This window comes from Penicillium chrysogenum (assembly GCF_028827035.1).
Source record: "Penicillium chrysogenum strain IBT 35668 chromosome Unknown utg000005l_segment0_segment0, whole genome shotgun sequence".
In the NCBI taxonomy this organism is placed as follows: Eukaryota; Fungi; Ascomycota; class Eurotiomycetes; order Eurotiales; family Aspergillaceae; genus Penicillium; species Penicillium chrysogenum.
The window spans coordinates 8,417,386-8,434,150 of NW_026622753.1; the positions used below are offsets into that span (position 1 = coordinate 8,417,386).

Below are 16,765 nucleotides of genomic sequence, written 5' to 3' on the forward strand. Positions count from 1 at the left end.
TTCCCAGTTTGCTAAGGTTATTGGTGATTCGGGTATTAAGGGCGGGTTTGTGATCGGCGCAGATGTTTTTAATGTACTTTGGTAATTGAAATAGAGTTATTTGTTTTACTTCTAAAGGCTTGTCGTATCATCGCTGTATAATCCCAGTTAAGAAATTATCCCTGACCGGAGTCCGCATCACCGTGCAGATCGAATACCACCATCACACTGCTGAAACAACACTAATCCCAAGTTGTCTGCAATGACGGAATTCAGGTTTCTAAGATTTCGACTCCATCAAATGACTTCGCTAGGCATCGCAATACTTAAAATCCATGACGACGCTTGTTTCAACTACCTCTCATGATAATATTCCAGCATAAATACATAGGGAGATCCCAACCCCAGCCATCCATCACTAATTCCTCAAACCAAAACTACCTAAACATCCCACCATGACTAGAATCAAGCTCATCGCAAACCCGCACTACCAGAAGTCCGGCACGAAGTCGTACTTGTATGCCATGCGCAAGTATCGCTTCACACCGACCAAGGACGGCCCATATTTCCTCGGCACGACAATGGTACAAACAGGCCGACAGTTCACCAATAAGCCCGTGGGAGGCCGAGCTCGGTTGCAGCAGGTGTTACAGAAAAAGGACGCTGTCAGCGACGAGGTCGGACAAGTGGGTGTCCACGACGTGCAGAATGACTCGATGTATCTTGCCGAAATAGGCATTGGCACGCCTGCACAGACGCTCAATTTGGACTTCGATACTGGATCTGCGGATCTGTGGGTAAGAGAAATACTTTTTCTTTTGTTTTTGCTATGATGTGAGAGCTACTAAGCGTGTCTAGGTCTGGTCCACGGAGCTATCGTCTAAGATTCTGTCGGCGAACAAGAACCACAGTGTCTTCGATCCGACCAAGTCGAGCACGTTCGAAGAAAAGGACGGCTCGACGTGGCAGATTAAGTACGGCGATGGCTCTTTTGCCTCCGGCACGGTCGGCAACGATAATGTCACTATCGGCGGGCTGGTCGTCAAAGGCCAAGCTGTTGAGATCGCCGATATCTTGTCCGAGCAATTCGCACAAGGTGCTGGGGATGGACTGCTAGGTCTTGCGTTCAGTAATATCAATACCGTCAAGCCCGAGGCTGTGGCCATGTCTGTGGAGAATATGATCTCGCAGGCTGACATCCCGAAGTCGGCTGAGCTCTTCACGGCGAAGTTGGGGTCCTGGAGAGACACTGATGAGCCGGATAAGGGCGAGTCGTTCTATACATTTGGTTACGTTGATCAGGACACGGTGAAGGCCGCTGAGTCTGAGATCTACTACACGCCTGTCGATAACAGTCAGGGGTTTTGGATGTTCGATTCTGCCTCGGCGACGGTGAATGGGAAGTCGGTTGCTAGGGCTGGAAACAAGGCTATTGCTGATACGGGGACTACTTTGGCACTGGTGGATGATGAAACCTGTCAGGCCATTTATGATGCTATCCCCGGGGCAAAGTATGATAATGCCAGCCAGGGATGGATCTTCCCATCGAATACACCGGCTGATGAGTTGCCTGTTGTATCTTTTGCTGTTGGTGACAAGCAGTTTGTTGTGCAGAAGGAAGATCTTGGATTCGCTGAGGCTAAATCTGGTTATGTCTATGGAGGCATCCAAAGTCGTGGTACTATGACTATGGACATTCTAGGTGATACCTTCCTGAAGGCTATCTATGCAGTGAGTGATATGCTCTTTTTTTAAGAGTTCACAGTTGCACAAACTAATCCGGTGATTAGGTCTTCGATGTAGGCAATCTTCGCTTTGGTGCTGTGCAGCGAAAGGAGCTTCGCCAGAACCTCTCTGTGCCTTCTGAGTCAAGCTAGGCATATGCATCATGTAAATGGGGTCGCGGAACTTGCTTGTGATGTACACCTGGACATTCTAGATGTTCATTTACTACATAATAAACTGCCACTATATGAACAGGAAGAGAAGCATGCTACGATTCACCAATAGAAACAATCCCACCACCAAGTGAAAAGCGCCTTTATATGCATACCCGAATCATAGTATCACAGGTCTGCCCATTGGATGACGGGCTTGATAACCTGTAGGGAGTACATTTGTTAGCTTGTCTCGTTGAAACATCGATTTGGAACACTTACACTTCCAGAGTGCAAATCCGCCATGGCTTGCTCAAAGTCGCTCGGGGCATAGATCCTAGCAAGTTTATCGACCGGGAATTTTCCTCGCTTGTACAGATCAATCAGTTGTGGAACAATCTGGAAGAGGAAAGGTTAGTCATGGCTCAAGTGATTTTCAAAAAGAAGACTCACAACAGCGGGATTCGCGCAACCCTCAATCACACCAACAACACGCTGACAACCCATCATGAGTTTCAAAGGATCGATGTTGAGAGATGAGCCAGCACGAGCAACACCCACAATAGCTAGGGTACCTTCATGGCCCAAAGCTTTGACCGCAGCCTCGAGCAGAGGAACTACACCCGTCGTGTCGAGGATACAGTCCACGCCATCCGGGAGTATATCCAACAACCCCTGTGTAAGATCCGATACACTCTTCGTGTTCAACGTATGCGATGCACCAAGAGACCTCGCCAGCTCGAGCTTCGCATCAACAATATCGACCGCGATAACAGTTTCAACTCCCCGAGACCGTGCAGCCAACATAGCCGCCACCCCGACAGCGCCCATACCAATAACAGCAAGGCGACTTTTCGATTTAGGCTTGAGCACATTAAAGACGGTGCCAGCACCAGTGAGATATCCACAGCCAAGAGGAGCAAGGACCGCCATGTCCTCGACCGTGACTCCAGATCCGGGAGGGGACTTGACGACCGATCGCTCGTCCACCACAGCCAGCCTGCTCATGGAGGACTGACCGAAGAACTGGCCTCGGATTGGGCTTCCGCCGGGGAAAGAGATGGGTGACTCGGCAGCGGTGAGACCCCGAGCCCCGGCGAAGTTAATGGATGTCATCTGGTCGCAGAATCCGTTTCGGCCTTTGCTGCAGGGACTGCATGATTCTTCGTGACAGGAGCTGAAGCTTAGGAAGACAAGGTCGCCTTCTTGGAGGGACTTGTCTTTGACGGCGCTGCCGATGCGGCGGACTATTCCGGCGCCTTCATGGCCTAGTACGGCGGGATAATCACCGACTGGGATTGCGCCCTGTTGGACGACGATGTCCTAAGGTTATTTTGTTAGTTTTGTTCGTTTGGAGAAATTCTTTGCGGAATGGAGGATGCATACTGTGTGGCAAAGGCCAGTATACTTCATTTCAACCAAGACTTCATTTGCCCGGACTTCGTCAAGAATTATATTTTGAAGGACAAAAGGAGCTCCTGGTTTCTCGACCACGAATGCGGTGGTTGGGATCTGTTTTTCTGGGATCATGATGGTAATATAAGGATCTTCCTATAGAGTGATAAATATGTATCTGTTCACAAAAGATAGAAACACATCTTTTAGGGTTGAAGGGAGACGTTCTTCAGGTTCTTCAGGAACTTCCCCCACCCCCCCATTTCCCCACAAAACTTCGGCCGCGAGTTTCGGTATATCTCAAGGTCTACCTTTTTCTTGATGGGAAAATACATATTTTCTCTGATTTTGCTTGATTATTTACCTGGTATCTCTTCTAGTCTAGGCTCGGACTCAGTGAGCTGGATATTTGATGTATTTGCTTTGAAAACTCAAGATCGTTCACCGTATCAATTTCGACTCTTTACATAGTCCCAAGGAAGGCCAGTATAAGCAGAGCAGGAAGCTCACGGATTAGCACAAAGCACCATCATCAACTGAGCAGAGAGAATAGGGCCCTTTGGATGAGACAAGTGGTTAGAAGGCCGGGCTTTCATCCACTTGTCTCGCGTGTCATGGAACCAAGTGCACAATTATGTAGCGCTGTAGGCATTTTGATTAAGTTTCCAGTATTGGGATCAAAGGACTTTCGGAGTGCTAGTGATTCAAGGTGTTCATCCATCCGGGTTCCTACACTTCCCACAAGCGCTTCTGGGGTGTATCGAGATAGCCGCAGCCAATTGTCACCACCGGCTCTTCTTCTTCTCCATTTTTTTCTTGGCCTTGTTTGACGAAATGGTCAGCCAGCACCCTCTGGGGGTCACTGAGCTTTGCCTCATGTGCCAAAAAGCTGGAAATATATTTCATTAGCATAACTGACCAATACAGAGGACGAAGGAGGCTGCATACAATATACCGAATGGCCCAAAAAAGAAGGGTCACGACAATGATCAGGCCAATGAGGCCAAAAGATATCGGAAAACTGTGTCGATATCAGGATGAGGGAGATATCGAACCATATGCGGCTGGTAATTACCAGTCTGTATCGGGTTGGTTGTCGAGTCTCCTTCGATGAGGCCTTGCCTATCCGGTGCTCGCGAATCCAAGGCACTTTCAGTTCCCAACCTTGAGCTCTTGGTTGGATGTCTTTCTGGGGCCTTTTGGGTGTGGCTAGGAAGGATACAAAGCCGAAGGAGCAATAAAGATTAGGGGATGTTGTCAGATCCTCAATAATATTCTCTTGAAATTCATTCGGAGGGAAATGAAGAAGTCCAGATGAGATCTTTCCAAGGTTGTGTACCTAATATGCCCAGGTGCCTTCCACCTACGTGCCTTCCCCTTCTTAGCAATCTCTCACCAGCCAACGGCTCTCCAACCACCAAGGCTAGTTAGTGTAAAACGAAAGATAAGACTCCATGGGTATGACCATGGCCTAAACCAAGAGTAAGTGCTTATTCTCCGTTTAATATTGAAATACTGGGCGAAGATTGAGAATCAAATTACTTGTCTTTCTGAGTGCGACCCAACTGACGAGATCGGCTCATTGAGTACAACCACTGCCAACATAGTGAAAGAGGACCGTTACCAACCTCATAGTGAGAATGATCACACTGTGCCTGTTCTACGGGCCTTCCATACTCACCTTCTGGCAGATGGAAGAGCCAATTTGATCCAGCATTTTTGTGTGTCTACAAGCAAATCAACAAATTCACGATCATGCTGTCCTCTCCTGACAGAGACCGATTTGATCGTGAATCCACCGGCACACACAGCATAGGATCAGAGAACAGGCAACCCTGACGGAAAGATAAACCTGGAGAATAGACCAGTGAGCAGAAAGTGGGAAGAAAGGAAATCGCGTACATGGGCGGTCTCAAAAAGGAGGTTCTTCGTTCTTCGAGATGTATGGCTAACCCTAATTCAGAACAGTCAAGAAATCAAACCAAAGACTCCAATTATGTGCTATTGTACAAAATGCTGTGTAGATGCTAGAATACATATATTACAGTCATATTACCACATTTTCTCCTTTCCCATGTTTTTTTCCACGTTCTTTTCCTTCTTGACGATCTCACCCACAGTGATCGGGGTCCGCAGGAACTTCTCCATCAGTAGCGCAGCGGCGACACTCACATTCAGACTGTCGATGCGGGCAGGATCCGATTCAACGCCCAGGATGGAACTTTGCCGTGCACCTGGAATGCTGATGATTGCATTTGCATGCGACTTGATATGCGAGCTCAATCCGGTAGCCTCACTGCCCATCATTATCACACTGGGCGCAGTAGTGATGGGCAATTTGGCCCCGCTTTGATCACCGTCGGCTGGGATGTGATCCAACTGCACGGACCCAGGGAGTGGTGCATCTGCAGCATAGAATCGCCACCCGTTCTGTTGGGATCGCTGAATGAAATCAACTTCATTCTTCACATGAAGGATAGGCATATTTTCTGCTGCACCAGCAGAAGATTTGATCGTGATAGGAGACAATGGTGCGGAGTTGCGACCAGCTAGAACAATTGCATCGACACCCAGGAAATAGGATGAGCGGATGATAGCGCCCATATTGCCGGTATCGACCACTCCGTCCAATAGCAGAACAATGGGATATCGATGGCGTTGTTCAGTTTCATGCGGGGGCGGGGAAGAATGATGGATCGGGATACGATCATCGGTGCCATTTACCGCAGCTTCTTCCCGGGTTTGTGGCGCAAGCTCGGTCCGGAAATACTCCTCGGATATAGATGGGACAGCCTGCAGGCTGCGCACTGGCAATTTTGGTAAAGGGGATGCCTCCAAAATGCAGCCATTGTGAGGTCGCCCAGCACTCATCTTATCCATGAGTCGATCCCAGCCCGCAAATGCCATTTTTACTGCAACGTTCTTTGACAATGCCAGTTTGCGGATTGTGACCTTTGCTGCGCTTAGCTCTTCCTCCGTGCTCTGATAGATATACAGCTTGTATAGTTGACGCCGACTGCAGCGTAGCGCCGCCTCCACCGCACCGGTCCCGTAAATGAACTCAGATGCCGGTGTAGTGTAGGGGATTGTATCGGGTACTTTGACGTTGTCCTTCACACGCTCTGGCATGCTGTGCGTGACCCGGTGAGCCCTAGGTCTTGCTGGCTCCTTCTCCCGCGGTTCATCCTTTGAAGGCCTTCCCCGTCCCGACTGTGTAAATGGTCCGTCTTGCGTTCGTGACTGGAACCGTGATTGGAACCGTGATTGATGCTCACGAGGGAGCCCTCGGAAATCCCCAGAGCGTATGAACTCATCCTCGTCGAATTCAAACTTCTCTTCCTTTTGGCTTTGTCGTGTGGAGTTGAAGTTGTCGTTCCATGGCGATTGTCGGCGATCATAGTCTTTACGACCTGCACTGTCTGATGGCCAGGTCTTCTTCGCTCCGTATTCTCGCTCACCCTGGCCGTAGTTTCGATTAACAGTGGATTTCAATCCTGGTCTCTGAGGCTTTCGGTCTTCATGCTGTCGCGCTCCATATATCCGACGGTCACTGAAGTGGGATTGATCCGATCTCTCGTATTTTTGTTTTCCGTACTGTCGCGGTCCGTTTGTTTGACGGTCATTGAAACCAGGTGTACTTGATCTCTCGTATTGTCGTGCTCCGTATTGCCCCTCGTATTGTCCTTCGCGTTTAGACAAACTGTTGCCGCGACGATTATCTCGGCGGATCCCCTCCCCAATTGCTGAGTTTAACGATGCATGTCGAATCGTCAATGCCGTAGAATGCGAGGTCCTCGTCACTCTTGAAAGACCACTCAGCCCCTTTCTTGAGATAGTACTGAGCATTGTGCGAAGTTCCGGTCTTCATAAGTCCTCCGGGTCCTCGCCCACAGAACTTCGATATCGATTTGCGCGATAGGTCTCTACCCGCTCCCGTTCTTATCGGCTTATCGCGCGTTGGACGCGCCGCCGCGATCTGAGGTCTGTCGTGTATGCATCCAGGCTTCTCGACTTCGGCTCTTCTCTTCCCTCGCTTCCCTTTTCTTTCACTCATCATTCTCATCATTCTCATTTCATCCCTTTATCCCCATCTTCCCTTTGGCCATCCAGCGAACTCAAAGCTTCCTTGGTTGTCCATTGGAATCATCAATCCCACCTTCGTTTCCATGCCCACTTCACTGCTCAAGTGAATTTAGTTGTCTTTCAAATCCTCACTGTAGGATCCGCATGTGCGGCTCCTACAGATCCAACATTCTCTTCTGATCCTTCGTCTGATCGAAAGATCACCATGTCTCAATCCAGAGACAGTTCTTCGACCTCTGATGACCCTGATGCGATGGCTGCGCATTTGTTAGCGCAATTCCAGAGCGCTTCCTCTCGCCAGACCTCAGTCATGGCACCTCAGGGTTCTGAAGATGCCCTCCAGCCAGTGCAACAGGTCACTGGTAACTCAGAAGAACCAACAAAGTCTTTTGAGATCCTTGTCCCAGTGGTCAACAACCCTGAGGACTATGAGTATTTGCCTGGTCACTTCGAAGTTCATCGCATTCTTGCAGTTGATATGCATGAGCCCAAGCTCATTGTTAGACTGAAGAGTGGTGAACGTCAGACAGTAAGTGAACACTATCAATTAGTCAATCAATCTCAAGCCCCATTCAACTGACCGTGACTTTCACTAGATGACCCTCAATAAATTGAAAAGCCTCAAGAACGGACGGGAGGCTTTGCGTGAATTCAACCGCGACTCACAGAGTCCTGATCCCCTCGCAATGGACCACAGACCCATTTCACACATCTACTCGGGTGTAGATGGCCCTGCAGACTATGATTCAGACATGGATTGGGGAATTGCACGAAGACGCCAACGTCGTGGCCCATCCATCCGGTACGATCATTTCTTCCGCAGCGAGGATGAAGATAATGGTGATCATCAAAGCGACGATGGAGATAGCAGCAGCGTGCACGTCGAAGACTCAGATGAGTCTAGTGATGAGGATGAAGATGACCCTCCAACCAGACGCCGCCACTTGAGAAGAGGTGTTAAGAAGGGCAAACGCCGTGCTCGCGAATGGTCCGAGGAGTCTTCTGCCTCCGATACAGGCAAAGTCAAGCGAACATCCTCCCGCCTACGAAAGACTCGTCGACGCAACATGAAAGAGCGACTTGAAGATGACGAATATTCTGAGGCCGAACCTGAAAAGCCTAAGCAGCAAAAGTTCTCAGGCGCAAAGGAGCAGTTCCGTGAACTGTCTGACGACAATGAGTTCAGACTGTGCCACTCCCAATCATGTGCCCAATGCGGCTATGAAGACCATGACCTCGAAAAAGGGCCTTTGATTTTCTGTCAAGGCTGTACTGTGTCGTACCATCAAGTGTGTCTTGGCGATCGAAGCAGCCGAAAGCATTTGGCCACCAAGGTTGGCGATGGGGATTTCATTCTTCAATGCAGTCGGTGTTTGGGGATTAAGCATCAAGAGCATGATATGAAGCCTCATTTGGGCCACTGTGCCGTGTGCAGGGAGGAAGGTCCCATGTCGCAGCCTTTGCGAGAGACTCTTTCTTCCCAGGTTGAGCAGCAATTACGGGAAGCTAACGACGGCGTCGATCCAATTACCCACGTGGATATGGCCCGCGTCAACAATGTTGATAATGTCCTCATCAGATGCCTTGGTGGCAATCATAGCTGCAAGCGAGCCTTCCACATTCAGCATCTACCAAACATGGAAGGGAAGGATCGTGCCGATATTGATCCTGATGACTGGCAATGCAATGAATGCTCTGAATCTCCTCCTGGATCCAACCCCATACACGTGATCGTGGCTTGGAGACCAAAGAATTTCGAAGTCGAAGTCGTTCCGCAGTTGGTTGAAATGATCCCGGAGATTGACAAAGAGTATCTCATCAAGTGGCATGGTATGTCTTACTTCCGTGTCACCTGGTTGACTGGAGACTGGGTCTCTTCCAAGGCTCCCGCCAGCCAGATGAAGGCGTTCCTCAAGTCAGATAGATCCACCAAGCCCATTATGACAACAGTCGAGGCTGTTCCCGAAGACAATCTGCGGGTGGACATTATCTTTGATGTCGAATATCACACTGAGCCCGAAACCAAAGAGGATCGAGCCCGCCCCGAGATGGTTAAGCGGGCGTACGTCAAGTACAAAGGGCTGCCCTACGAAGATTCAGTCTGGGAAGATCCCCCAAGTCAAACCGATGCAGCTCGTTGGGAGGATTTCCAGATTGCTCTTGTCGACAGGGTGCTCCGAGAGGATATTCACCCCTTGAGGCCGAAAGATCTCCGAAGCAATCTCCAAGTGGTTCGCGAAAATGAGTTTGACGAGAGCCTTATGCTGGACTCCCAGCCTGAGTTGGTGACCGGCGGTGAGCTCATGGAGTACCAGCTGGATGGCGTGAACTGGCTGCTTTACATGTTCTTCAAGCAAAAGAACGCTATTCTTGCTGATGATATGGGCCTCGGAAAGACAATCCAGGTCCTGACCCTGTTCTCGGCGTTGATTGAGAGACTCCAGTGTTTCCCATTCCTGGTTGTTGTTCCGAATGCGACTGTGCCAAACTGGCGCCGCGAGATCAAAAGCTGGTCCCCGGAGGTCCGGGTTGTCACCTATTATGGCAGTGCCTTTTCTCGCGAGATGGCCCAGGACTACGAGATGTTCCACGAGAATGGCACTTTGTGTTGCCATGTGGTCATTGCCTCGTACGAGAGTATGTGTGATGACGGGGCTAAGCGAGTCTTGGCCAGCATCAATTGGGCCGGCTTGGTGGTTGATGAAGGCCAGCGTCTGAAGAATGACAAGACCCAGCTCTACGAGCGCCTTCGTCGCATGAAATTCGGCTTCAAGCTGCTGCTCACTGGCACACCTCTGCAGAACAACATCAGAGAGTTGTTCAACCTCGTCCAGTTCATTGATCCGACTTACAATGCTGAGAAGTTGGAGGCCCAATATGCGGGAACGCTCGACAAGGATGCTATTCGCGAGCTCCACGATATGATCCGGCCATGCCTACTGCGTCGAACGAAGGCAGAGGTTCTGCCGTTCCTCCCCCCGATGGTGCAGATCATCATTCCGATTTCGATGTCCGTTGTGCAGAAGAAGCTGTACAGGTCAATTCTTAAAAAGAACCCGCAGCTTATCAAGGCTATTTGTAAGAAGCAAACTGGGGCGTTGAAGAAAGCAGAGCGACATAACCTGAACAATATCCTCATACAGCTGCGGAAGTGTCTTTGCCACCCGTACATTTACAACCGCGACATTGAAGAGCAAACCATCGATCCCCAGCTTTCCCATCATCGTTTGGTCGAAGCATCCGGAAAACTCCGGTTGCTGAACTTAATGCTACCGCAACTTCGAGCACGCGGACACCGTGTCCTCATCTTCAGTCAGTTTTTAGAGAATCTCGACATTGTTGAAGATTTCCTCGCTGGATTGGAGCTCAAGTACCGTCGCCTGGATGGAAGAATGTCCTCACGAGAGAAACAGAAGAGCATCGATGAGTTCAACGCGCCGGATTCCCCGTTCTTCGCATTCTTGCTTTCGACACGGTCGGGTGGTGTTGGAATCAACCTCGCCACTGCTGATACGGTCATCATCATGGATCCGGATTTCAATCCGAAACAGGACATGCAGGCTCTGTCGCGTGCCCATCGGATCGGGCAGAAGAATACGGTCCTTGTTTTCCACCTGGTAGTGCGCGCGTCAGTGGAGGAAAAAATAATGCAGAAAGGTAAATCGAAGATGGCTCTTGACCACGTACTCATCGATCGTATCGAGGCCGATCAAGACGAAGAAGATCTGGAATCGATCCTCAAACATGGTGCCCAGGCACTGTTCAATGATGACGACTCGGCTGACATCAGTTACGATTTCCACTCTATTGACAAGCTGTTGAACCGTAGCCAGGCTGAACAGGCCGAGCAAGTGGCCAGCGAGGGAAGTTCGAACCAGAATGAGCAGGCGCTCTTCAATTTCGCCCGCGTGTGGCAAAAGGACCGAGGTAGCCTTGAAGAAGTCGAAGAAGTCGAGGATACCCCCGTGGATGTCACGGCGTGGGAGAAGATTCTTCAGGAGCGCGAGCGTGAAGCGCTAGAAGAGGCTAACCGACAAGCTGAAGGTCTCGGGCGTGGTAAGAGAAAGCGCGGTGCGCCCCGCTACGGAAACACCGTCGTCGAGTCCCTCGACGACGACGAGATCCCTAGTCCCGACCGGCCTGGACCTAGCAAGATGCGAAAGGCCGCCGCCGACAACGACTACGAATTCCAAGAGCCAGATGCTGGTGAGGAGACTGACTCGGGGTCTGAGGCAGGAGTGGTGCCAATGGGCACTGTCTACGATGGGGGGTGAGGCAGAGGGGGAGATGGGGGGTGAGCAGCCGGCCGCTGCAGGTGTTGCAGCTGGCCCTACCACTGTCGGTGTAGAGGGAGGTGAGAACTAATTGAGTTTCCATTCACATCCTAGTTACTGCTTTTTCTTTTTGCTTTTAAGTTCTACCCTATCGTTTTTTATTCCGTGCCTATAACAGCACATTTTTGGTTAACATACATAATTCTGCGACAGCCCGCGCGTTCCGCCGCGTTGACTCCCCCGCCCCCAGCGGCACCGATGGGCACCGATGGTGCCCAAGATGGTTTCCCATCTTGTGTGGCCTGCCAACAACGCCACGTCCCTGGGCGTTGTCCACTCCGTCTCGCCGGCGTCGAGTTCTGTGGTCTGTGCGGTTTGGCGCACTGGGGAGGCCGCCGGGCCTGTCCCCACCTGCAGTCACGGCTGCAGGTTGCCCGAATTTTGGAAGCGCTGGAGAAGAGCGCGGAGGACCCCGCCCTGGTTCTAGAAGCGAAGAGATACCTCCAGGGTATTCTCAAATCGGTTGCGCGAACCGCTCAGGAGAAGCGGAAGAAGGCTTTGCATTCCGCCCAGGCGGAACCTCAGATTCGGCTCAACTCACCTTCAGTTGGCGGGGTGAGCCATGCCACTTTCATTGATCTGACAGAGTCCGCCGGGTCTTAAGACTCACCTCGAATTTCTGCTGCTGTGGCCCCAGTAGGGGGATCTTTTCAAAACGACATCGTCAGAGATGAGCACCGGCTCCTCTCTTTGTGTCTCTCTCATTTTCATTTTTCATTTTTCCTTTTCTTTTTATGTCTGTGTACATTGCATGGGAGGAGTTCAGTCTTTCGTCTTCAAGAAAGAGAAAAAAGGGAAAAAACGGGGGCGTTCTGGGCATTGCGAGCGAAAGATACCCAGCTTTTTGTTAGAGAATGAACCCGAAGTTGTATGATTACAATATTGCAACTATCATTTGATACAGACGATGTGATGAGATACCAGAAGAGTAGAGGGATCTAGGGGTATACATAGCTTTTAGTTCTTCAGGTTCATTTTCTATGGGCTTGTTGAGCAAACACTTTTTCGACCATGCATGTATGCAGTATTATGTAGTATCCAAGATGCAGGTAGTGCGCGGCCAGAAAGCAATCCAAGTCAGGCAAACGTCTGCCCTGGAAGACACTGCTACACAATCTTCCAGCTACAAGAACCTCACTATGCAATCCAGGAGGATTGTTAGTGGTGACATGGCTAGCAACAAAGCAATATTTAAAGAAACAAAGATGCGCATACGGGCATCTTTCTTCACTTCTCCACATATCCCCACTCCCTTTATCGTTCACACAACTTCATCAACCCAGGTTACATGGATCCGCCCAAAGAACATCATCAGCGAATGCACCGCCTTGAGCACGTGTTCGCGGAGATGAAGCAAGATCCAACTGCTACACCGCAGGTGATGTCCAAGACCGCACAGGAGTTTGAGGAGTCCGACATCTCGAAAAGCATCCTTCAGCCTCGGACTGCAGATGCTCTAGTCAAGATGCCAGATGATGATGATGATGAACAAGGTTAGTCTGCAAAACTGTAGAAGAGCTATTGCCCCTATGAAAGGTGGACACATTAACAGCTATATCGTATGTAGCAAAAGAGTCGTTCATCAAGACTGACAAACCTGACGTTGATTTGGCACCTGGTCTAGAAGACCAGAAGACAGCTACCGGAGTCGACCAGAAACCATGCTCCGAGGATATCGACATGCCCTTGGCCCCCAAAATCGATCCAACTGATCCACCCACCAAGGTTGAGAAGTCTGACCCTGATTTAGCAGCTGATCTTGAAGATCAGAAGGCAGCTATTGGTGTCAAGGAAGATCCATCTTGCGAGGATACCGAGATGCCGCTGGTCCCTACAATCAACCCAACGGGGCCATTGATCAAAGTTGAGAAACCTGATCCTGATTTGGCAGCTATTCCTGAAGATCAGAAGGCAGCTACTGTTGTCGACCAGAAACCATCCCGTGAGGACTCTGATATGCCATTGGCCCCTGCAATCGAACCAGCAGAGCTATCGATCAAGGATGAGAAGCCTGATCCTGAACGGAATGCCGCTGCTCGTACCAAGCAAGAACCATCTTACGAGGATACGGAGATGCCACTGCCCCCCAAGATCGACCCGAATGAGCTGACAGCCAGTTTTGACCACTCTGACTCTAAGTGCAGTCTCACCCCCTTTGATTCCCAGGATCTTTTGAAAGAGACACATACTCCGAGCTCCCCTGAGTCTTCGGACACAAAACCACAAGGCCAGCTCTGCCTCGTATGCTTCAAGCAATGGGAAAAGCAACTGGAGTCCGGCGAAAGGCTAGTTGATTGCCAAATTGCCCATGGAAGTTCCACCAACTGTGACCAGTGCCTGCTGAAGCATTCTGGATGCGAGATAGTAAGCATAAACTAGCCTCAACATCCACAGCCCATCTAACTTGGTGCTAGCTCCCATATTATCTGACAAGAGACCTGTTACAGCTGAAGCGTAAAGTGGACAACGCCTTAATGGTGGGTGAGGCCTCTGAAGAAAAGAAGAGGTTCTACGATGCATACCAGAATGTTTCTGGGGAAGTTCATCGACCATCCGTCAGGTCTAGTGCGCCATGCATGCAATTGAACTTGCAGAATACAGACAGAGAAGACTCGTACTCTCGACGATACTATCGGAAGAACGCAGGCAAAATCAAGGCGGGAAAACGAGAATATCAGAGAAAGAACGCAGACAAAATCAGCGCGAGAAATCGAAAATATCAGAGGAAGAATGCAGACAAAATCAGGGCGAAACGACGAGAATATGGGAGGAAGAACGCAGACAAAATCAGGGCGAAACGACGAGAATATCAGAGGAAGAACGCAGACAGAATCAGCGCGAGACTCCAAGAATGGCGCCGGAAGAACGCAGACAGAATCAGCGCGAGAGTCCAAGAATGGAACCGGAAGAACGCAGACAAAATCAAGGCGAAGAAACGAGAATATTATAGGGAGAACGCAGACAGAATCAAGGCGAGACATCGAGAATATCGTAGGGAGAACGCAGACAGAATCAAGGCGAGACATCGAGAATATCGTAGGAAGAACGCAGACAGAATCAAGGCGAGAAATCGAGAATATCAGAGGAAGAACGCAGACAGAATCAGCGCGAGACTCCGAGAGTGGCGCCGGAAGAACGCAGACAGAGTCAGCGCGAGAATCCAAGAATGGCGCCGGAAGAACGCAGACAGAGTCAGCGCGAGACAACGAGAATGGAACCGGAAGAACGCAGACAAAGTCAACGCGAGACAACGAGAATGGCACCGGAAGAACGCAGACAAAGTCAACGCGAGACAACGAGAACGGCGCCGGAAGAACGCAGACAAAGTCAACGCGAGAAAACGAGAATTGCGCCGGAAGAACGCAGACAAAACCAAGCCGAGAATACAAGAAAGGGAACGTAAACTGAAAGACAATCAGCTAATACAGAGATCAGAGGACCAAGTCAAGCAAGAGGACCGGGTCAAGCAAGAGGACCAAGTCAAGCAAGAGGACCGGGTCAAGCAAGAGGACCGGGTCAAGCAAGAGGACCGGCTCAAGCAAGAGGACCGGGTCAAGCAAGAGGACCGGCTCAAGCAAGAGGACCGGGTCAAGCAAGAGGACCGGCTCAAGCAAGAGGACCGGCTCAAGCAAGAGGACCGACTCAAGCAAGAGGACCGGCTCAAGCAAGAGGACCGGCTCAAGCAAGAGGACCGGCTCAAGCAAGAGGACCAGCTGTCAAATTCCTAGGATGAGCTATAGGAATGGCATATACGATGGGCCAGGCAGAATCACAGTTGAGGAAATTTGTCGTTCCATTTGTTTTTGCCTATGGAAGGTGTCTCTGTTTGGGATCTATGCTAGACTTGGTGGAGTCTTCTAGTTAGCAAGGTGTCTCAACTTTGGGGTTTTGTATTCCTGGAGCGGTCGAGTTAGGTCAAGCTAAGTCACGGGGTCTTGACTTGAGCCGAGCCGCATTGCCAGCTATCAACGACATCCAACGCGACAGGAAGGAGAACAAGTACTAGGCGATATCGTTATGTTTCCCTTTTTTTTTGTTTTTGTTTTTGCTCTTCTTTCTTTTTGTCTATGACCAAGTTTTTGTTTTTGTTTTCTTTGGGGCCCTGATAATGTTCGTCTGTATGGGCTATTTCCAGGCTGGATAGGTCGTGGTGGCAGTCGCACTTTGTCTTATTTTCGAGCAAGCAATACAAGTCCTCCTTAGAAAGAGAAATGGCTGGCAGTTACTCCTAGGATATCAAAAGAAAGATGTCTATATCTAGAGGTGATACAGTTGGCATGGGGTAGGAGTCGCACCAGGTCGAAGAAGTATCCTTAGGAGACAAGATTACTCACTACCAGCAATAGGTCAGGAGACAGACAGAGTAAGCCTCAGACTTTATAGTGGTAGATCCTTCTTGTCCTATCCTCTACCTGTGGACACGGGGCAAAGGACAATGACTATTTCATAGCCTTAAACATGCATAGCATTGATATCAGCACATGAAAGGCAAGGAATACGTAGAAACATGGTAGAAGGTCAAATTTAGAATCGGACTAAGCATGTCCTGCAGACAGCCGCTCAATCCTGCCAAGGCACACGTGCATATGCATTTACAAGCCAAAAGCATTGACTCTGAATGGTACACAGCTTATTCGTGCCTTTCAGTAGTCTATTCCTACAGGCTTTCTGCTCTTTGATATGCAGAGAAACGATGTATCCATATCATCTGCAACACTGTACACTCGTTTCCTGATCTGATAGACCAGGGTGTCTTTGTCTCCATGGGGATCGTATTGTGAGCTTAAGGATAGATAGACCCCATTGTGCACCCAGTGTATCTAATATACCCAAGATGGTCAAGTTCATTGTGTGGATTAAACTCATATAGCCCTTTGATATGTAGATAATTAGCACGGTCAAGCTTCATGAATCTCAAAGGCTCTCCAATATATGAGATTGTGTTTCCCTAACTTCAGTTTCTCATCTCATCTTCGTCCCAATTTGCTGTTGTCTTGTTTGTCTTCAGGGCTGTCACCTTCAGGGCTGTCACCTCCAGGGCTGTCACCTCTAGGGCTGTCCCCTGTCACCTGTCACCTGCCCCTTCTGTCTCTTGTC

General features: G+C 49.8%; 5 protein-coding genes across 5 annotated transcripts; 3 read left to right on the forward strand and 2 right to left on the reverse strand.

Annotated features, from left to right (window-relative positions):
- Nucleotides 1-434: 434 nt before the first annotated feature.
- Nucleotides 435-1,856, forward strand: N7489_011564 (pepsin-like aspartic protease; the record flags this gene model as incomplete). Its single annotated transcript, XM_056717313.1, has 3 exons — nt 435-776; nt 838-1,710; nt 1,770-1,856. The coding sequence occupies 3 exons, from the start codon at nt 435-437 to the stop codon at nt 1,854-1,856; spliced, it is 1,302 nt and encodes a 433-aa protein (XP_056564935.1).
- A 189-nt stretch (nt 1,857-2,045) lies between these two features.
- Nucleotides 2,046-3,386, reverse strand: N7489_011565 (NAD(P)-dependent alcohol dehydrogenase; the record flags this gene model as incomplete). The annotated part of the gene is made up of 4 exons (XM_056717314.1): nt 2,046-2,081; nt 2,139-2,255; nt 2,310-3,179; nt 3,243-3,386. 4 exons carry the CDS (start codon nt 3,384-3,386, stop codon nt 2,046-2,048), a joined length of 1,167 nt encoding a protein of 388 aa, XP_056564936.1.
- Nucleotides 3,387-5,303: 1,917 nt separating this feature from the next.
- Nucleotides 5,304-7,097, reverse strand: N7489_011566 (RNA methyltransferase, TrmH family; the record flags this gene model as incomplete). The annotated part of the gene is made up of 1 exon (XM_056717315.1): nt 5,304-7,097. One exon carries the CDS (start codon nt 7,095-7,097, stop codon nt 5,304-5,306), a length of 1,794 nt encoding a protein of 597 aa, XP_056564937.1.
- A 442-nt stretch (nt 7,098-7,539) lies between these two features.
- Nucleotides 7,540-12,271, forward strand: N7489_011567 (uncharacterized protein; the record flags this gene model as incomplete). The annotated part of the gene is made up of 4 exons (XM_056717316.1): nt 7,540-7,863; nt 7,931-11,604; nt 11,685-11,688; nt 11,822-12,271. 4 exons carry the CDS (start codon nt 7,540-7,542, stop codon nt 12,269-12,271), a joined length of 4,452 nt encoding a protein of 1,483 aa, XP_056564938.1.
- A 685-nt stretch (nt 12,272-12,956) lies between these two features.
- On the forward strand, nt 12,957-15,396 carry N7489_011568 (uncharacterized protein; the record flags this gene model as incomplete). The annotated part of the gene is made up of 3 exons (XM_056717317.1): nt 12,957-13,161; nt 13,236-14,032; nt 14,083-15,396. 3 exons carry the CDS (start codon nt 12,957-12,959, stop codon nt 15,394-15,396), a joined length of 2,316 nt encoding a protein of 771 aa, XP_056564939.1.
- Between the last annotated feature and the right edge of the window lie 1,369 nt (nt 15,397-16,765).